At 40.5% G+C, this 22,271-nt stretch overlaps 2 protein-coding genes across 2 annotated transcripts in view; both read left to right on the top strand.

The window, feature by feature from the left end:
* Positions 1–15,319, top strand: part of LOC309718837 (single-stranded DNA-binding protein 2) — a 56,446-nt gene extending 41,127 nt beyond the window's left edge. Inside the window, exons 5-17 of the mRNA XM_082554430.1 lie at positions 8,423–8,512; positions 9,894–9,953; positions 10,060–10,126; positions 11,024–11,094; positions 11,207–11,274; positions 11,715–11,763; positions 11,843–11,878; positions 11,970–12,024; positions 12,130–12,200; positions 12,284–12,362; positions 12,516–12,544; positions 12,632–12,730; positions 13,345–15,319. Of these exons, the coding sequence (XP_082410556.1) occupies positions 8,423–8,512; positions 9,894–9,953; positions 10,060–10,126; positions 11,024–11,094; positions 11,207–11,274; positions 11,715–11,763; positions 11,843–11,878; positions 11,970–12,024; positions 12,130–12,200; positions 12,284–12,362; positions 12,516–12,544; positions 12,632–12,730; positions 13,345–13,374 (804 nt within the window). The 3' untranslated portion in view covers positions 13,375–15,319. The remainder of the gene's footprint in view (positions 1–8,422; positions 8,513–9,893; positions 9,954–10,059; positions 10,127–11,023; positions 11,095–11,206; positions 11,275–11,714; positions 11,764–11,842; positions 11,879–11,969; positions 12,025–12,129; positions 12,201–12,283; positions 12,363–12,515; positions 12,545–12,631; positions 12,731–13,344) is intronic.
* A 2,099-nt stretch (positions 15,320–17,418) lies between these two features.
* Positions 17,419–19,371, top strand: LOC309718838 (uncharacterized protein). The gene is made up of 6 exons (XM_082554431.1): positions 17,419–17,600; positions 17,948–18,090; positions 18,384–18,448; positions 18,538–18,672; positions 18,820–18,918; positions 19,009–19,371. Exons 1-6 carry the CDS (start codon positions 17,496–17,498, stop codon positions 19,062–19,064), a joined length of 603 nt encoding a protein of 200 aa, XP_082410557.1. The 5' UTR covers positions 17,419–17,495; the 3' UTR covers positions 19,065–19,371.
* Positions 19,372–22,271: the final 2,900 nt, after the last annotated feature.

The raw sequence follows: 22,271 nt of genomic DNA, 5'->3' as shown, positions 1-22,271 counted from the left end.
ACACTGGCACAGCACATGCGAGTGAAATTCTTGTGTGCGAGCCCCACAAGCAACAGAGATGTGCAAACACAACAACACAAACGAGCAAAATACAAGAATGGCCAACCTGAAACTAATAAATATATGTACAATATATAATAGTGTATGCATTTCTGGATGTGTATACTAAATATTTTCCTGTGTGTGTGTGTGTGTGTGTGTGTGTGTGTGTGTGTGTATACACATTTTTACAAATTAAATAGTAAAAAAATAAAATAATAATAATAATAATAATAATAATAATAATAAAATATATAAAATATACAGAGTTGAATATGTGCAAAACAAGTGGCATTTATATACAGTGTGGAGTGCATAATGTTGAAGTTCCAGTAGTGAAGCTGAGGTGTCTATGACGTGTTCAGCAGTCTGATGGCCTGATGGAAAAAGCTGTCTCTCAGTCTGCTGGTACGGGACCGGATGCTGCAGAACCTCCTTCCTGATGGAAGCAGTCTGATATTTGCTCTCATTTAGGCCATCGTGCTATCATCACTTTTCATACTAGCACTGACTAGAAGCCATATTAGACAACTTTCACTCTGGGCTTGCAAGTCACTATTCTTGAGCCTCATCTTGGACTTTCCCTCGTAAGAGCTCAAAGATGACATAACCTTGGTGTTTCAACTGAATTTGGTTCAGACACTTGCAAGTAGCTCTGGTACAGTGTGGGCAAACAGGAAAGGTCTGCTCCAAGCTTTGAATAGCAGAGGGTGATTTTTAAGTCTTGAAACTGAAAAGTGAGTTTGGGCTGGGATTCCACAGTGGGGTGTGTTGATCTGTCTTGCTATGGGAGATGTGAATAATAGATGATTAAAAGGAGAGCACACCCATTCTCATCTCTGCGCTTCGTTTTGCCTCTCTCTTATGACATTTACAGATACAGATACTCCAAAGTTTTATTCTGTGGATACACATATTCACACTGTGATATTGTGCATATGTGTGTGTGTGTGTGTGTGTGTGTGTGTGTGTGTGTGTGTGTGTGTGTGTGTGTGTGTGTGTGTGTGTGTGTGTGCGTGCGTGGGGGGAAATCATGCAGAATGGAAGCATCTCTTCTTTCCACACCCTCCCTCCTTGTTCAGGAAGTGGACTAATGGCATTTGATAGGATGGAGTGAGTAGAAACGAGGGGGAGGGAGGGGGAACACATTTCCTTCCTGTGTAGCGTGTCATTCGTAGATCCTGATGTGGCCTTGAGACTCAGTGTTAACTGTTATGCACAGCCCGCTGCAGCCTTTCACCTAAAGGCTCTCCAAGACAGCCACTGTGCTCAGTGAAGAATTCGTGAACCTGCCCCTCGAGCTTTTACTTGAACATTTTCTCGCAGTCTCAGAGATTTTTCCTTCTGCCATTTTTCCCCAGCTGCTACTGTAATTCATAAATGAAAATATGTCAACCTCTGTCACTGGCCATCGTTCACAGGTTAACTGAAGCAAATAATTTCACTTGTTAGTTCAAGTTATCTGCTCTTCTTTGTGTTATGAAATGGTTAATTCTGTGTCTGTAGGGAGGTGGACTCTCGCTAGGTGGGAAGTAGTATTAGTTAGTGGTAGTGAGAATTTATAGGATAACTTAGTAGTGGTCTGCTCTGAGTATTTCATAATAAATCCTGTTGTTCCATTAAACAACCAAAGCCAACAGTGCTTTCACCTTATCGCATCTGAGGCACTTTACCCAGGTATATAATATTATACAGATATAAATACTGTTATTTAAAACTGCATACATATTCTATATTGCTGTGTTAGTCTGAAGAGGGTGCACCTGTGTGTGACTTAAATGTCAGATTAATAATAATTTTATTGTTTCTAAGGTCAGAAGTTGAGTATTTACTCTCTTAAGCAGACAAATGTGATACAATCAAAATGCAATGTTGAAAACAGGCTAAAAGAAGGAATCAACAAATTTAAACACACCTGTGATTTCGGATTAGGCATAACTGCATGAATGTGGTTTTAATATGACCTGTGAACAGGAAACTTTGTGAATTTTGGAGTCTGTCTGTTTTAAGGTGTCTGAAAATAAAAGAAAGGCTGACTGTGAGGCTTTTCAAACTTGGAAAGTGATCCAGGAAATTCTAAGACCAGCTACAAATCAGTGGAAGTGCATTTGCAGCATTAATCAGGAGGTATAGAACGAGCCACAGCGGAACTAATCAGAGCCAGAGGAGTATGTTAAAAACGTTACCTCACCTTAGTCCAACAGAGCAAATCTGGGGTATCTTGACCCTGTAACACCTGGTGTGTCATATTTGATACATGAGTTTTTGAGACCTCCATTTAATCAGCGTTATGGTGACCATATTTTGACTTCCAAAAAAAAGAGGACACTGTCATGAAGAACTTTAATAATACTGTTTGTTTAAAGAAAACTTTAACACATTTAAACGATGCCTTCTCTGAAGTGAAATAAAAAATGTCATATAGGCTTTTACAAGTCAACAAGTGCAAAAGAAGGTCGGTCACCCTAATCGGTGTACCCCCCCCCCCCCCCCCCCCCCCCCGCAAAAAATACAGTTGTAAGCGATAAACTGCAGAAAAATACTGGATGTAGCAGATATGCAGCCTTTATAGGGTTAAAGAGGAAGACAGGCAACATAACCCGTCTGTCCAGGAGCAGGTTGTAAAATTGAGGCTCTGTAGAAATTTGAATATCTGACGGAAGATTCTATCATCAAATATAAAGGTGAACAAACCAAATAATAAAGGCTTGAAAAAAGGAGTGACTTCCTGCTGTTGGGCCTGAATACCAGACTACTGGAGTATTGCAGTTACTGTAAAGTAATATCATTTTCAATTATTTGATATTTAAGTGATGGTAAACACAGATGAACTCACCTATGCTGCATGATGTAAACAGATTGTCAGGTCAGTTTTACTACAGCAGGACATTTTATGTGGGATACATATTTATTAAACTTCTTGTAATGGGGTGGTAAATTAATACATAAATAAATAAATAAAAATCAGACAGAGCTGATGTGTGAGGCTGCGTGAGACAGAGAGGTGGAGGGACCGCTTCAGGTTTACACAGCGATAGAAACAGAGAGGGAAGGTAGACACAGACAGCCTTTTGAGATTCCACTCACGCATCTCTGAGTGTCTCTCAGTCTCTGCAGTATTGAATGAAAATGACTCCTCACCTTCACATGCACACACACTCACACACACCCCCAAGCTAAGTATACATGCATCACACACAAACACACACACGCATTAATCTGTAAACATGGAGGGATGAAAGAGTTTGCAAGTTATCTTGTTAAGTATTTGTGAGCCCTTTAGTGTGATGGGATTAGTGTACTGTGAATGTAGTATGGAGGAAGTCTGATTAAGTTGTAAAGTGTTGAGCTGCGGCGTAATTGCCCTACATATGAATGACTACGGAGTTCTTTCGATGCATTTTTGTGCTTTTTATAGAAAAGTTTAGCAAATTACATGTTTGGGTCGTTTTCAGGCATAAAGCAGGAGATGCTTCGGGAGAGAAAGCGCCATTTCTGATGGAGAAATTATACATATTTCCATAATATGGGAAGCTTTTTGATAACAGAGTGGACGCGGTAGATCTAATACATCTAATACTTCAGTGAGTAAACCTCGAATTCGGGTGATTTTTTTTTTTCCCCCTTGTTTGTTGTGACATATGATACATTTACTGCCTTTTTTTCTTTCACACAGGAAAGACGCTGTTTTATTTACCAGTCTTCACAGTTTGAAATAGAAGCTGACCTTATTTTAGCCTCTTTTTTGGACCTTTTTTTTAAACTTCATAAATGGCAATTGTAGTTTGTGTTATTGTATGCCTTGTTGTGTATGTCTGGTATACTGTAATTCCCCTCCTGGAGGGTGGTGTTTTGAATAATTTATGAAACAAATGAGTTTGCCAGGAGATGCAGGTGTTCATCTGAGGACATTCGGGGGCTGTTCCACTGCCTCGGGTTTCATCACAAACACTTCGTTTAGCGTGCAAATAACCGCAATGTGGGGAGAACACAACAAACACAGCGCTTCATTAAATGAAAAGCTGTAATGTAATGGGGTTCCCGAATGGGCAGACGGAAGAGTTGATTGTCTTGTTACGCTTCAATCAGGTCTTTCTGGATCGCTCTAGAAAATGATGGAGTATCGGAAAAGATACGAGTGTAAGAACGAAGATAGTTTTAAGAAAAGAAGTGAGGGAAATTGCTTAAAGTGGACTGAACCTTACTCTTCTTGAAGATAAGTTCATTTGTTATACACTTTAATCAGCTCATCCGGCCGAAGGATCGACTATCTTATGGCGTGGCGAGGCATCCATCTGCTAGCCTACTCCTCCTAGTGTAGTGAGTCTTCACGCAAACTGCGCTCAAGGTCAAGGTAACATTTGTCGTTTCACAGACAATAACCTGTAAACTGTGATGGATAGTGAGCCGAATGAGCTCACTGACATTCTGGTTATCTGTATATCTACAGATGGGTGTGACAAATTAAAGGAAGACTCAAACGCTGAGCGTTTTAGTCATTGTGGTATCATGGTTCAGGTCGATGTTACATACATGCATGCAATACCTTTTCCCCGCCATTGTGCATTCATTAAAACAATGCTCTCTAACACATGATCAATACAGCAAAAAAGGCAAAGACTTTTGGAGTAACAGAATAGCTCAGGTCAGATTGTTGTGACCCAGCACTGTAAAAAGACCCCTTAAAATTTAAAAATTTACTCTCATTTTTTTTATTTTTGTACATTTACTGTATTTAAGTTCAGTATTTATACTGAAGAAAAAGGTAGAGTCCAACACATTTGGCTTATGTTTTGCTGTCTTATAGGCAGGTACAGGTGTTGTCTAATACTAGTTTTTGTTGTTTATTAAAAAATATATATATTATACAGAAAAATAATAATCAAGCAGTTTTGTCATTACACAGTGTTTCTGTTTCACGCCATTGTTCATGGGGCATGTTTCAGCTGTACAGGTGTCACAGCTGAACAAACGGTGGTGCGCGGTCAAGCAGTGTTTTCCCTTCATGTTTTTAACTGGAAATGTAGCAAACAATGAAACTATAAAATGCTGCATGGACATTGGCAGCAAAAGCAATGATTTACCCGCCAAGAAAAATTGTTGTCGTTCCCCCAAATCCAGTTTCAGACAGGTTAATTTTCATTTAAGGGCTGAGAATTTTTGAGCGTTATAATTGGCCTTACAGCTTGTTCGCAAATTGAATGGGCAATGAAGTCCATCAAATGAAGTGCAGTGGAAATTAGCGTCAGTGTTCGGTTGCATTTAAGTTCAGTGAGAAGTGTATGCAGAAGCGTTACACTGCACCACTGCTGGCAGCTACATTCACACAATAGTGTACACTACTGTACGGTGTTAATGTGTACAGGCAGTACCTCATTATCTCAGTGTTCCTCTCACTTGGCCTTGTCAGAAAAGTGTAAACACTGATGTGTGAGAGGTGTTAATGATGGATTCATTAACTGTGTAACAATCTGTGGATCTTTTGTGGTTGCTAAGGTTAAGTGCTGGAATATGTTGAGCTCGCTTGTGAATCGGTATTTAAACAGAACTGACAACGAGGAGTTTGCTGTGTGGATCACAGCATCGCTGTGGCTAACACGAGGTAATGGCACCACATTACTATTATACAGCGACACCAGGTGTTATGATTCTGCAGATCTTTAAGCTTTGCCGTCAGTTTAACTGAACAGATTTTATAGATTCTGTTTTCAGAGGAGGGAAGGACACACGTGATTCAGCCTTCAGTTTTGTATTTAGTAACTGGAAATAATGATCAGGTGAGTGGCGTGTCCACTGAAGACTGTCCCGTTTCTTTGCTCGAGAAACTCTTGGTTTGCTTTTGGATTTGGTTTGTGTGGGTCATTATCTGTCCATTGTGAAGCACTGTCTGATCGGTTTTGCAGCATTTGGCTGAATCTGAGCAGCGAGTACAGGCCTGCACACTTCACAGGTTATCCTGCTGCTACTGTTATAGCAGTCCCACTGGCAGCCATATATCCTAATGCCATAACATCAGCTCTACCGTTAGCTGTTTCTTCTCGGCTCTTTTAGATGTTTCCTGGCAAAGTCCAGTCTGACCTCCTTGTTTTTGAGTGTAACCAACAGTTCTACTTTCTCAAATCTAGGAACTAAAAGTAAACCAGCAGTCTTATAGCTAAGATCGGGGCCTGATTATTCAAGATTTAGTATGTGAGGAGAAGGATTTTTAATTCAGTTCTGAATTTAACAGCGAGCCAGTGAAGAGAAATATGCTCTCCGTGCCTAGTTATTGTCAGTACTCTGGCTGCAGCATTCTGGATCAGCGAATGGCTTTTTAGGGAGCTTGGGTATATGCCCACGTCCTTGAATGTGTTACTGTAGCAGAGGTTAAAATGGTTAAATGTTGTGAAGGGTTTTTATAACAGAGGAAAGAATTCTGCAATCATCCACTGCAGTTGTCCTCTGTGGTCTTGCAGGTCTTTTGGTGTTGCTGAGCTGAGCAGCGCATTCATTCTGTTTAAGAAGTTACCACACTGTTGGTTCGGCCACTCAAAGTTTTTGCTGTCTCTCTGGTTGGTTTATTTTGGGCGGTTTTCAACTCCTTCACCTAAAAATCTAAAAACTGCATTTTCAATATTTAGAATCAACTCAGCGTTTTTGTTTTTGTTCTCATTTGCTTCATTTGTCATTGTGAAAATGAGAGAATGGGCCATGAAGCTGCTTGCCACAACTGGCAAAGCAAATACACCTGTTTCCAAATCCCAGTTTTACACTGTTTAACCCACGCGACTCTTCTAGAGATCAACGTATGGAGACAAACATGGGGGGAAAAAATCACTTCTTTTAAAGAGGCTTTGTTAAACCTGTGATTCATTCAGATTTTAATGTCATTTGACTCAACCTGATTTGTCGTAATCAAAAGGCACTTAACCGTCGGCAGCAGTACCAGAGCTTTTAGCGTTGCTGTAGTTTTCCATGTATGAGAGCTGGTCCTGCTTTTTGAGGCTTGTTGTTTTTGCTTTTATTTCTCCTCGTTGCCGTGTTTGGGTGTTTGGGGAAAATGCTGCTTTGTCAGCAGGTCAGGTAGATCCCCTCCTCCTCCCTCCTCCCGTTCTTCTTTTTCCGCCACAAACATTAAGCGCGCTCACACACTCACTGCCACATGCACACACACACTCATAATCTCTGCTTTGTCCTCTTTTCTCCTCTTTCCCTCCCTCTCTCGGTGCACGAAGGCAAACTCAGCAGACCTCCAGGCTGCCAGGGTGGAAAGGCATTCTGGGTAATCCAGGGTGCGAGGAGGGAGAGGGAATAAAAGGGGAGAAAAAATCCCAAAAAACAAAACACACTTGATGCAGTGCATGATTTTGTACACACAGAAACAGACACACACACCAAATCCAGCCTCCCGCTACTGAACCATGGAGCTGCAAATATCCATCTGTGTCCATCTGTACGTTCATCTGCTGAGACAAATACAGCCTATGTTTACAGCAGAATATAGAATCTAAAAACTGCACGGCATCCTGTTCGACATTGCTCAACATTAACGATCGAGAGATATGAGAGCGAAGGAACAGAGAGGGTGGCGGGGTGGAGCAGAGGAGGATACAGGGGTGTCGTCAGTCTGCTTTTATCTCAGCTCTGATTAAACCTTGTTCCTGTCTGACCTAAAAAGTCAGCTGGCGGAAACTTCAGAGACTGTTGGGTGAATTTCGCTGGATCTCTTTACACCCCTCCAGTGCCTTCAGAGGGGGAGAGAAAGTGAAAAGGAAGATCAGAAAAATAGAACAGAGAGTGGGCAGATACTGACACAGATGCAGCCACTCCGGCTTCATGAGCCCACTGTTCACACGTTATTGTGTACAATATATGGATGTACGTACACTCTCCCACACTGTGCGTTGTCTGCTCTGTATTCCTAAAGAGGATTAGGAAGAAGAGGCCGGTGCTGGGTGGTAACTTGGTTGTACAATGCGACAGGAAGCAGACAGAGGCAGTGCTGAAATGATCCAGCGCCACCCGTCTGGGACAAGCACAACAAAAACGCATTGAATAAAAATAAACCTGGGCCGGCATGGCAGGGCATCTGCAGAAACAGGAAATATCCCACTGAGGGAGAGAGATGGGGAAAGACCCTCGCAGTGCAGACTATGACTTTTATATAAGTGGTAGCAGGCTTATCTGGTATTTGGTGTTGGATGTGTTATCTTTGCAACATGGATAAGTAAATTCCTGCTTTGAGGAAGACAGAAATTATCCAAACTATTATATCTGTTTGCTTATTCTGCAGAAAAATGGAGAGTAGCTGATGAAACAGGTGAAAGAGGTGTTGAGTTTGTTGTTTCTGACAAGTCTGAGATCTGAGTTGAAGTCTCCCTTTTTCGCCATTTGTCTCTTTCAGAGTGCCGCAGCAGCACCGAGCCCAGTCCTCGGTAACCTTCCCCCAGTAGAGGGCATGCCAGTAGGGCCAGTCCCACCGGGATTCTTTCAGGTATGCATGCAACGCAGAGCTGAACGGCCATGTTTCTGTCACTCCAGAGGATGTAATATCAGCTCAAATTTAAGCTTCCCCATATTTGGCAGATTCAGTCTCACTTCATTTCAATTGCATTGTATTGAAACTGCTCCAAATCACAGCAACAAGCCATCTCCAGGCATTTTAAATTGAAAGAGCGCATTGCAAACATCCTAACTAGAAATCCAATGAATCCCCTAAGAGCAAGAACTCACTCTCAGATAACAACAACTGTATGTATATTCACGTACGTTACCTTTGAATATGTGTACAATCTCAAACACAACTAATCTGACAGGAGAGATAAATTTCTGGCACACAAAAACGCACACATGCAGCATTGCCCCAGATCATCTGTGAAGGCCTCTGCCAGTTGTACATCGATTAAACGTCATTATCAGTCAAATTCAGGCGCTCGGATTAGACGCAAAGATCAATAGTCTTCCCGGGCATTTCTTAGTTCCGCTTTCATAAACTCACATGTGAGTCCGAACGGCTTTTTCCGTCTGCTTCTGAAGATCAGTCGCTCTTTGAAGGCAAGGTCTTGTCAGGACCTTAGTTAAAGAAATATAATAATTACCTGATTGCCAGCTCTTCTGTCTGGTTTTTTGTGTATGAAATATAACGGAATATCTGCACTATCTTTTTTTTTTGTGATAAATTGCACATTATTTCCAAAGTCAGTCACAAATGATGCTTCGTTTTATTCATTCAAATTCTGTTACGTCATTTGCTGATAATGATTAGTTGTTTACATTTTTTAATTAATAGTAAAAAAAATAGTAACGCCATCACTAAAGAAACCTAAAATGCTGTAGCTTCATCCAGTTGATTTAAGCACAACTAAGACAGCAATTTAAGTGAAGGCTCTGATTAAATTAAGAGGACCATTGCTCTCTAGTGGCAGATTTCTGCATTGCTCCTCCACCACTGCAGAGTGGCTCTTCTGTCCGGGGTGGCATCAGTTCAGCAGACATAGCAACAGCATTGCTACTGTCTGTGGTGAGGACAAGTGAAAGCCCACTCACAGCTGCAAAAGAGCTCCTCATACAGGCTGCCAAATTCCACAGAGTTAACACACGCACTGACATCATTATCATCCTTCTTTTTCCTGTCATTTTTTTTCTCCCCCTCATAAATTCACTCCAGTGAAAATGCGGTCAGCTTCCTCCGTTTGCTGTATGGTTAAAGGAAAATGAGCCCTGAATTCAAGTGAAAACATAAAAGCAGCTCTGGTTGGTTCCCTGCTTTGAAGAGCGTATGAAGTTCCCACTGTGCCACCCTCTAAATCTTTGTTACACATGTGGTCAGTCCATTTATTTGTCTGCATGTAATATTTTATTTGCCTAATTTTTAGCCATTTATGTCACCTCGATACCCCGGAGGACCAAGACCGCCCCTCAGATTACCGAATCAGGTAAGAGCCAGACTGACCCCTGCAGGCAGCAGACGTAACTGAATTGTATAAATGAGCAACATCACAGTGATTATAACATTGGAGATGGATCCTCTTCTTTCTGTAGGGTCTTGGAGGAGTTCCAGGGAGCCAGCCTATGTTACCAAGTGGAATGGATCCCACAAGACAGCAAGGTGCATGCCCACACTGAAACACACACATATAGTCAATAATTACTTTATTTAACAATAATGCAGGCAGGCAGGATTTTGTCTTTTGAAATAATATTTACTGTGCGATCATAGCCTGATTGAGGTTTTGCCCTTAAAACATGCACCCTTATGTATTAACACGACTAAAAGAGGACTCTCCACCTATAGATCATGGATTCCTGAGCCAAATTTTACCGTAGTAGCTGTCAAGATATTTCATTACAAAATAAATAAACCCCATTATGACACTATAATTGGGAGAAGGGAATCACCAAAGTCAGAATGGGTTCCCGAGGGGATTGTGAAACAAAGGTTTTATGACAATACATTCTCTGGAGAGTCCCTCTAGAAATCACATAACACACTGAAAATTGAAAGCGTTGTTATATCTGATCAAAGACGGTATATAAAGAAACAGTCGCCCTTATTCATTGCACTGGAAGAATGGCACGTTTATGAGTTTTTAATAGTGTTCAGATAACCGTGAAACCCAGTTGAAAGCTGCTTGTTACCAAGATGAACTCATGGTTAGCCTCTCCCTGATATACTATTATCATTAATATTAAAACCAGCATGTTCGGTATTCTTATGAATCAAGCATACTCCCATTTACGCAAACTACTCACTGCTCCAGACAACACTTAAATTATGCATGGGTGAAGATGGTGTTCAGCCGCTGTCGAACCAACATCAGACCAAGAAAACGGTGTCACTGAAGCAGCTGTAAATTTTAGCATTTGTGCCATCTAAGTCTCGTCGCCTTAAAAATGCATCCTCGTCTGTGGTTTGAGTTACCAAAGTGGCCACAAAAAGGTGTTAAACACAAAAATGCATGTTTGAAGAGAACCTTTTCTCATTCTGGTAAATCCTACACTTCAGGACATCCAAATATGGGAGGACCAATGCAGAGGATGACTCCACCCAGGGGCATGGTCCCACTAGGACCCCAGGTTTGGGTCAAGATGATTTTTCTTTGAGGACTACTTGCTGTAAGTTTTGTTTCTGATAGTTACTCTCATGTAGTCGTGTCCAAATGGAATTCTGGTTTCTGTTTTTTCCCAGAACTATGGAGGTGGGATGAGGCCACCACTGAATGCTCTGGTTGGTCCTGGGATGCCTGGTATGAGCATGTGAGTGGTATATGAATAACACCATAACACACGCACATATAGACAGAGTAGCATAAGGCCTATCTGAGCACATGAGCTTATAAAAGAGTAAAATACACTTGTCTGTGTATCTATTTTAAAAATGTAAGCTTACTCAGCACATTTTTCTCCAAATGTCAGCTATCTTTAATCACTCAGTAGAGTTGTTATAGTCAGCCGTTTCCTTTAACTGTCTTTTGCCTACAGCTTTACCACATGTTTTTAACTTTTGGCTCTGAACATGAAACCACAACCTTAACCTTTCCCTCTATTTAGTCTTCTTTAGTTTTTTCTTCTTCTTCTTCTTCCATTTACTTTTTTTCTGGCATCTGGGGAGCTTGTTATTGCCAGCTCTTCCCAAATAAATTGGAAACAAAGACCCTGCCAAATGCAAAAAACTCAAGTGTATGGGTGTTTTCTAGGGGACCTGGTGGTGGTAGACCCTGGCCAAATCCTCCCAACTCCAATTCTGTAAGTCCTGCAACAAAAATACTGAAGAAGTTTCATTTTCATTTCATGACTTGAGTGGTTTACTTCTTTGTCTTTGTAGACCCCATACTCTTCTGCGTCACCAGGAAGCTATGCGGTATGTATGTTTGAAACTCTTAAACTAGCTAAATAGGCTTTAATTCACAGGATCATGCATGAATGTCATGAAAACAAAACTCTCTTTTCAGGGACCTCCGGGGGGAGGAGGGCCACCTGGAACACCAATAATGCCAAGTCCAGCAGGTAAGCTCTGTGTGTATCAGTTGTATATGTGTATGTAGATATATAAACATGCTACTGACCTTTAATTTTCTTACTGTTTCCGTTTTCCTTTTTGTGTTGTGTCAGATTCAACTAACTCTGGAGATAACATGTACACTATGATAAACACAGTCCCTCCAGGTGGAAGCCGGCCAAATGTGAGTGGCAATTGGGTCTGTGTTAGTGTTACAAGTCAAACAGGAATACTGCTGTTAACTTGCCCTATGTGTGTTCTCCGAAGTTTCCTATGGGTGGAGGCAGTGATGGTCCATTAGGGGGAATGGCCGGGATGGAGCCACATCACATGAATGGCTCTTTAGGTACAAAAACAAGAAGCTTCTGTGTCCGGCAGGGGTAAAACAAACAAACTAAAAAACCTCTGGTTATGTTTGTCCCTGATTTGTCATGAAAAATTAGTATTCATTTGATCGTGGTGATGTGCATTATTTTCATACTTGTGTTCCCTCCTTCAGGGTCGGGCGATATGGACAGTCTCCCCAAGGTATGAGAAGTTTTTCACCTACTCTGAACTACACTTCTGATTTTTGTAGCAGATACTGTGATATATGTTTTATTTGTCTTTGAACAGAACTCTCCTGGTAACCTAAGTATGAGTAATCAGCCTGGGACGCCTCGGGAGGATGGAGAGATGGGAGGAAACTTCCTCAACCCTTTTCAGAGCGAAAGTGTGAGTGAAAATTAGTTTCTTAATATATGGGATTACTGGAGGTGTTTGCTGCTGAGAGTTCCCTGTAATACTTTGCCTTAAACGTGCCCATTTTTTATGCTAAGCTAAGATACTACTTGCTGTACTTTTTACCATGCGGATAATATCAGTCTTACTAGTCTCTGCAAGATATATAGACTGTATATAAAAGATAACACCACCACTGGTTTGCTGACTACTGTTCTGAAGCCTCGACTTTATGGCCATTGCCATCTTCTTTTTCTTTGTTTAAACTGGACATAGTGTATTTTCACCAGCATTATCTCTGGCTAGTTAGCTTAGTTCCCATGATGCAGCCGTGATTTTAAATGTGATGCTAATTCTTGCTGGTGAAACAAAGAGGCTTCGCAGCTGACTGCGAGTGCTCACAGACCTGATCCCTGTCTTCAAAGCAATCATTTCAAAGGCAACAAAGTCCCATTTGGCGCATATGGTCCTAGCAATTTTGGTCTCCAACCACTAATATGCTTCGTGTGACTGTTGCATAATTAAGACTGATGGCTAGAGATGTGCTTTACTCTCTTAAACACATAAACAGTTGCGTTTTTATGTTTCTGCTTAACTTTTTTCTGCAGTATTCTCCAAACATGACGATGAGTGTGTGAGGGCTCTGGAAGCAGGTTTGGTCTGTCGCTCAATAACCTGGTGTGGCTCACCAAAAAGCAGTGAGACATGATATGATGCCATCTAGGCCAGTGACTCTTCCTCCACCACCTGCCCAATCGGACAGTAGCCCCAGGTGCCATCTTACTACTACTACCCCCCCTGACCGAAGTCCCACCCTTCCATGGTTTCTGTCCATGTTTCTACGCTCCTGTTTTTCTCCAGTTCTAAGTGGTGACTCTGCTACCTTCATCTGCTCTTCCTCTGCTCCAATGAGACTGTACAAAGGAACAAAATTGACCCAGAGGAGAACTGTAAATTTGCATACGGTGTGTATGAGAGTGCAAACAGTCCGGTCACAGACAGATTTTCCTGCCTTTGCATCAGATCACAAAGCTCGGCACCCAAAAACAAAATACCAGTAGCCTAAAGTTAAAATTCCAGTGAGTTTAAATATATAAAGTCACTGTTTGATTGATCTAAATGGCTGTCATCAAGTCTTCTTTTTTCTAATTAGTCTGTTTGCAGTACCAGAAGAGAAGTGGAGAGACATCGCAATCCTTGGGCCGATATTTGAGAAGTCTTTTTAGAGTATGTAAATGTCTAAAGACCGCATACATTGCATTTAAAGTTTTATACTATCAATGGTTTTCTCATCCCACTTGACAATATTTGTTTTCATATTTAATTTGAAGGCGAATGTTCATTAAGAAAAAAACTCGCTCAAGGCTTAAAGTGAGACTATGAACCTGCTTTAACAGCAGCCAACATGCAACAGGTGGAAATGGGAAATGTCTAAACACAAAAGTCTGCAAAGTGGCATTGTAGATAGGTCATTGCATTAGCTAACATTTAGCAACTAAAAGCTAATGGTCATACCAGACCAAGCAAGACAGATAAAGCAAAAGTCCTGAATGTATTGAACTAAGCATTCATGCATTCTAGTAGTTACGGATTCATCTTTCAATTAGTCTGAGGGAAAACGAGCTAATTCGTCTTTAAAAACTTCCATAGTCTGACTTTAAGTCACATAAGATCAGTCACTATGCTAATTGTAATTAAACTGAAGTCAGCATAAGGCTGAGGAATGTTTGCACAAAAGTTAGTACTCCGTAGTAATCCGTAGTACTCAGTAGTACTGTACAGACTGAAAGTTTTTATTTCACCTGAACTCTTACTACAATTCATCCTGTGGGTTTTTCCCATTATGTGCTTTTGTGGGGCCGAAACAAATGTTTTTGACAGAAATGAAGGAAATCATTAGTTTGTTTGTTTGTTTTACTTGGTGACAAAACATGCTCCCATATCCTAGACATAAAAATGTTCAAATGAGAAAGAGAAGTAATAAGAGGTAAGCAGTATGGATGATAAACTGCAAGCTTTGGTCACTCATACTTAACTGTCATCCGGAAAAACTGTGATTTTTAGTATGATGAACAATTGGTTGGTACAGAAAAATAAAACAAGCTCGTTTTTAAATAATCTTTGAAACCTTTTTCACTGCCCAAGATGAATTATTATCATGTACAAAGGGTGAATATTCCTGCAAACATTCTCCTTTCCCTTCCCTTACTGCAAAGTGTACAGCTCACAAATGTAGCTCCTCTGTCTTGTATGTGTATTTGATATTATTATTATTATTATTTAAAGATAATGCTAGAGAGAATTATTATTGCAAAGGGAACGATGGACTGATGGCGCACCATCACAGCTGACCTGAGATGTTTTATTTTGTTTTGTGTTAGATTGAAGCCATAAGTGGGAGTACATAAAGATCAATTTGTAAATTGGATCATTTTTTTTCTTTCTGTTTTTGTGACAGTATGTGGGACTCCATTTGTGACGTGTTCATTTTCTCTTTTTTATTCTTGTATTATGTTTTTGTAAATACACAGAGAAGTTTCATGGGTTTTGACTATGCTGATATAAAGCTTCTCTAACCTTAAAGTGTCATCTCTTTTCATTTTGAACAGACTTTGGAGTGCATTTGAAAGTATCTGCTGATGAAATTATATGAATATGATCACAATTGTGTTTGTTAAAGCTGTACTTAAATTTACCAAACCTGTTGTATAACTTCTATCAAACAATCATTTGGGGATGGATTTTGTACTTAAAATTTGATAGACAGGTAGATAGATGGATAGCTTTACATGTATAGCTACATATTTTAATAATAATAGTAACAACAGCAAGTCCCCCAGAAGAGCAAGGGCTATGCTAGAGGCTATGCTAAAACTCGATGTTGTTACTCTAGTTATAACAGTAATAACATCAAAGTTGTTATGGCTTATGTTGTTTTTATTACATCATGCTGATATCAGCCTGTTATGATGTCACTGTAAAGTCGTAGGCCATCGTATTGAAAAAAAAAAAAAAAAGAGTGTGTTGTACAGCTCTCTCTATGCCAAGGGCTCAAACTCCAGTCCTCGAGGGCTGGTGTCCTGAAACCTTTCCATGTGTCCCTGTTGCAACACACCTGAATAAATTAGTAGGTCATTAGGAAGAGTATAGAACTTGACTGCAGGCTGAGGAGAAAACTCCTGACCCTACTCAAGTAAATTTAAGTAAATGTAAGTGTTTGGAAAAATGTACTTCTAAAAGTACTTTTATTTCACCATGTCATGAGCAGCTGTAACATGAATCAAATGGCTGAATTGCCACCTCAGGACACCGGCCCTCTAGGACTGCAGTTTGAGACCCCTGCTCTATGCCTTTCATATGCTGTATTACTCAATATGTTTTGGGGTTTGTTGGTTTTTTTTCAGTCAAGGTCAACTTTGATCTTGGGCACTAACAATGATGGTTAAGGTCAAAAGCTTCGCCAACCTATTCGTGTCCCCCAAGGCCCAGTTTATCACCGTAAAGTTTGCAGATAATACATAAAAACTGTAGTTAATATAAAATATTTTATCAATTTTCACATTCGGTGTGACGACCCGATTCTCAGCAAATCGGGTTGCGTCATTTTTGCAATATCTAGTTAAGTGTCCTCTGGTTTCTAATCATGTCTCTTAAATTCACCATACCTCCCCCCAATCTAAGAATATTTATCTCTATATTGACGTTCATAAACTTGACTTTAAGCCGTGTTTGTTCTGAGACTCATTAGTTTGATTTCCTTCCTCTGTTTCAGATCTGTGTCCCAATGAGAAGGAAAGTGCCGGAGATGTAAAGGGAAAAAGCAATAAAACACTGTTATCACCTGCTGTATCGCTCAAGTCTAACCAGAGACATCAACTGGCTCCATGAGTCACATTTGTATTCAGATGTGCTTTCTTTGATATGAGGGAACTCTGTATCGCTGATGTGTTGGTGCTCTTTTTCTTTTTTTTATCTTGCAGGGAGTTCAATGTGAGACAGGTAGTTAAGCGTTTGACTGTCGCACTCTGTGTTACTACCTGGTCTAAAGTATGTCTCTGTAGGTCATCCAGGTGATGACTGGGAGCTTTGGTAAAGACAAAGCTGATGAGACTCATAAAGCTATTCACTAATGAACCTGCGACATTCAGCAGTAGGTCTGCTAAAGACAAGTCAACAAACTAATTTCATTAATACTGCAGTTGGGTTAAATAATGTTGGAAAAGGGTTTTTCTTGTCTCCTATATTAACTGAAATCTACAAAAGGACACGCTATGCTTGCTTTTGTTTTTCAGGAATCTGCTTTATTTGTACTTTCTGTGTTTTGGCTGACGCTACCCTGGAAATTCCAGTAAGTTTCCAGTGTTCTGCAATAACTGGCAATTCCAGGCTGCAACAGATGGTGATTGTGAAATAGTTTATTTCTGTGCCACCCTACCCAAATCTGTCAAATACTTTTGCTGCTGCTCACTTCATACTTGACGGATAAAGAGAATATCTGTTTCACATGTCTGTGAGAAGCTTTTGCAGGAATGCAGCACATTCATGTTGTTTGCTGTTTTCCATTTTGTTATTCTGCAAACGCGCGCACACCACAGATAAAAAAAAATTAAAGCTTTATCCTTATCTGTACCAATATTGCACAATCCCATTAAAGACCACCTCCTGTCTTATATAACTTCCCCGCTGCACCTTCCCTATAAGAGTCCAGCTGTTGTGGTCTTGCAGTAGTATACAGCTGCCTGTCATTTGACTTGTCGTCATGTTCCTTCATTGTTCCCTGGCTTTGCTGGCTCTCTTCTCGCTCTCTGGTGCGTCTGATCCAGGCTGCGAAGAACTCATTAAGCCTGTGGAGGATCATAGCAAGGTACAGTGTCCTCAGCAGAGACATTCACCATGAAGCAGATCTGAGTTTAAATTGTTTTAAATCCCTGAGGGCTGAATCATCATCGCTGATGCTCCTAGCTCTAGCAAAAAAAAAACAACAAAAAAACAAAACAGACTTGACCTTGGATGGTTAAAAAGGTCCCACTGGTGATTTTGCATGTATAAACTTATTATTATATATGATCACAGAAACAAGTGATGATCATGTTTATGCATGTGGTAAAGATGGTAAACTCCTTTCTGTTTTCAATAGAAATGCTGGTTCTTTAGAACCTGCTGTGAATCTCTTTGAAAGTTGAATTTACTTTTTCTTTTTTCTTTCTCTAGCTTTGGGGAAAATGGATATTTTACGCTGGAACATCAGACAGCAAAGAGCAATTAAAAGAGCTTAAAACTCTGCACAGCTTCTGGGTCGAACAGACTCCCATACCTGACAGTGAAGACATGCTCAGTCGCTTCGGACACAAAGAGTAATTGTCAATATTTTCTAAATGATTTGTACTACCTTCAAGGCAGGGGTGTTAAACATAAGGCCCGTGGGCCAGAATCGGCCTAGCAAAGGCTCAAATCCAGTCCAGTGGACAATTTAGGAAGATGAGAAGGAGGGCATAAATTTGGGGCTTTTAACAAGGTTTACAGTTTTGTAATGAGATGAGTTTGACACCCCTGCTTTGAGGCATCAAATGAGTTACGTAATTTGACCTCTTGACTTTTTTCTTTGTTTTTTCATGTGCTTATATATTTTTTTCCTGCTCCTTAACAGGGATGGAAAATGTTATCATGGAAGTGTCAATGCCACCTTCTTAGGAAACTCTTCCACAGACACGTGTAAGAGATCACATGTTGTTATACTCACATTATCAAATAGTCACTGTGATGTAAAACAACATGGCAACCATCTAATTTGTATCTTACAGATTACTATAACTCCACCACTCATGAGCATATTGGCAAGCATCTGGCCACTTGCCCCGACTGCATGCTTTGGACAGACCACTTGGTGTCAGAGGTCGGCGGCGAAACCACAAAAAGCAGAGGCTTCAGGATCTTCAGTGAGTTGCATTTGCCTGTCTGTGTCCATATGTGTCCAACTTTTAGGACTCTGTAATGTTAATAATTAGTTTCAAACTGTTTTTTTTTTTTATTGTTTTTGCCACTCTGTTGAAAATAATGTTAACACTGCCATCCCCTACCTCCAGCAAAGACTGGGACACTGGAGGCCTCTCATCTCGAAGTCCTCAAGAAACAGGCTGAGTGCCTCAACTTCACACTAGATTTATACTTTGCAAACACTACAGGTGAGATGCGTTCACCATCCACGCAAACAGTAAGCAGTACATCTAATGTAAACAGTGACTCATCAGTTTGATTTCCTTCCTTTGTTTCAGATCTGTGTCCATATGAAAGTGAAGCTGTAACAGATGCAAGACGGGAAGAACAATAGAGAAAAACACATTTAAGCTCCTTTCACTCGATCTCTCAGATCTATCCTGTAACCTGAAATTACTCAAGTGTTTGAAGTGTGTATTCAGATGTGTATCACAGATGTGCTGACAGATGTGGAGAAAGCGCTCTTTCATCTTGCGGTGGGTTCAGTCCAGGACAAGGAGTTTGTAACAGTGTTAACTCTGGCTGGGTTTTTTTTGTTTGTGTATGAATAGGTGCAAGACTGATTTTACATTTACTAGAAGATGCAGTAAACTGTGATTTCTGATTTGTCTTGTATTCACATAAAGATTTACAGAAAGAAACTGTGTTTGCTTTCTTCTGTTTCGTGTAAATCCGGTCTATTGGTCAAACTTTGGCAAGTCTTTCCTGCGAATTTATAACTAAAACTTGGGCTTTTTTCCTTCAAAGCCCCTCCCTTCCTATATTTTCCCATCATTGGCCTTTATGTCCCATCCTGACAGTTTTGCACTGTCTGTGGAGTTTTAAATTGGTGTGTGGATTTTACAGTACGTGATATTAACCACCTATCAGCATGCAAAAAAAAAAGAAAAATTGATTCTCTTCTGGTTATCCTTACCAAAGTTGCAGGGGGGCTGGAGTCTGTCCCAGCTGCCATAGGGCAAGAGGCAGGTTACACCCTGGACAGGTCACCAGTCTGTAGCAGGGCTAACACAGAGACAGACAGCTATTTGCACTCACATTCGCATTAACCTAACCCCACTAACTACATGTCTCTGGACTGTGGGAGGAACCGAGAGTACCTGCAAAGAACCCACGCAAACAAAGATAACAACAACACACAGAAAGGCCTTGGCCAGATGGTGGAGTCAACCCCAGGATCTTCTTGCTGTGAGGCAACAGTGATAATCACCATCACACCATACTGCAGTGTGGTGGTTAGCCAAAAAAATAAATAAGTGATGAGTATGTGGTAAAGATAGTAAACGCCTTTCTGAAGGTGAATACTGTTTTATGTTCTTCTGCACATTATACCTGTTAAACGCACATCATGCTGATACAGCAGGCCTTGTCTGGATGCATCTTGCACTCCACCTGAGAGATTCATCCAAGGAACAGCGACCCCAGCCAGCAATTCCTAACTGAAAAGTTAGCCTTTTTTAAAACAACAACAAAATCAAATACTGATTCTCCTTCAAGCCCTGCTACAGACTGGCGACCTGTCCTGGGTGTACCCTGCCTCTTGCCCTGTGACAGCTGGGATAAGCTGGATGAATGTATGGATTCTCCTTCAGCTGCATCTCCTTGGTCTGAATTGAAATGCTATTTCTGAGAAACAAGAAGTGGCAAGTTTTGAAAATGATCTACCATATTTGTGATTGCAGCCTTATGCTAATTTTCCCCACTTAGCCCACTTAGTAAACCTAACCTTTAATATTTACCATTTAGCACGCGCATACACGCATCACCAACAAACACCAAATGAAGCATTATCTCTTTTGAAACCAGCCTTACACAATCCTATTACATAGTCCAACCAGCCCCTCTGCCCACCCCCTCTCTTATGTAACCTCCACTGAAGTCATCCCTGCCTCCCCACAGGAGCTCAGCAGTCCTGGTATGGAGCTGGCCGTCGTTTGACTTCTCATCATGCCTCTTCATTATTGTCTGACTTTGCTGCTCACTCTGTTTTCTGATCTAGACTGGGGGGGGGTGCAGGGGTCAGCCATTCATTTTCCCAAGGGGTCACATGAGAAGAGAAACCAGTACTGTTGTGGAGGGCCGCACCAATAAGCAGATAAAGAATATCGGATTAATACTGAGTGTGATTAATCACAGAAATGGGACAGTGTCCTCAGCAGAGATATATTTTGACAATGTGATTTTAAACCTAACCCAAGTCACTTTCAGTAGAAATGTTTGTTTCTGCAACGACTGTCAGAACTGTGAAGCTGTATAAATCTCTCGAAGTCTGTCATTCTGTGGCTGCTTGTCTGTAAACTCAAACATAAAAACCTGAATATTCTGTTGATGTTAATGATTTATTTTATATGGGTGATTTTATTTTTTCAGCCCTGTTGTTCTTTTTAAAAGTGCTTAAAAAAGTGGTATGGTATCTGGTAACCTTGCTGTATTTGGGAAACAGGTAGAGTGCCTCGACTTCACAGTAGATTTTTCTGTGTTTGTCAGATTTCGAGTTCTGTTTAAATATCTCCAGACTGATTCTTAAGTATACATTTTACATGTATTATCTAGAACTTATATTACATCTCTTGTAGGTTGAGTTTGTTATTTATAGTAACCTTTTATTTTGAGTCCTACTAGTTTTTATTCTCTAGTTCTGTCCATGGTTATAGTCGTGAGTATTGTGTATGTAGTACTGGAGTTTATCCTGTCTTGTCTGTGTAACCTGTGCTAAGTTTCTGTCATTCTCTGCGCCCCTTCGCTGCTGTGTCTAGTTATTTTTCATGGTTTATTTCAGGAGGTTGTCTTAAGTTTAGCTTCCTTGTCTCATTAGAGTCAGTTCAGCAGTGTATTTTAACCCATGTGTCTCCACTTCCCCTAACAACCCCCCTATGTATATATTGTCTCAGTCTCCCTTCATCCTTTCCAGCATTTCAAGTTTTGTGTCTCCCAGCTCCTGTGCCCCCTGGCCCTAGTGTTGATTCCCAGTTTAGGTTCCAGGACGTTTATCTTTTCAGTCCCCTTTTGTATTTTATGTGTGTTTCTTTGATGTCATGTTATTTTCAGCCTGAATAAATGGCTCGATTTTTGTTCACCACCACCTGCCCCTGCATGTCTACGTTAGGAGCCTCACATTCCTCTCCGCTACACAACCCCTGACATGTACAACTCTTGTTTTTGGAGAAAACCCTCTGTTTTTACATACTATCATGTTCCGTGTTACCCAAGACATGAAAACAAAAAGCTATAATGACTGAATTATATTGTATTGAATGTAGAACTAGAGCTGTTGGGATTTATCATATATAATCATGTATAACCATTACAGGCATTAAACACTGTCCACTCTGCTATATCTTTAAAAATACTTAAAAATCCTCTTAACTACCATCTATAAATATCAACATTAATTAACACGTAGAACTCAAATCTTGCATATTGCAAACTATTATGTGCATTCAGAGCTATTCTAATTGGTTTTTATTTTGTTACATTGCAGGTGCAATTGAAATGTACTCATATTCATGTAGTCCTTTTTTTAGTTGTACCACTCAAAGAG

The sequence above is a fragment of the Aulonocara stuartgranti genome (assembly GCF_965226115.1).
Source record: "Aulonocara stuartgranti genome assembly, chromosome: 12".
In the NCBI taxonomy this organism is placed as follows: Eukaryota; Metazoa; Chordata; class Actinopteri; order Cichliformes; family Cichlidae; genus Aulonocara; species Aulonocara stuartgranti.
The sequence above is the reverse complement of the archived record's forward strand: the minus strand, read 5'-3'. Positions and strand labels throughout refer to the sequence as shown.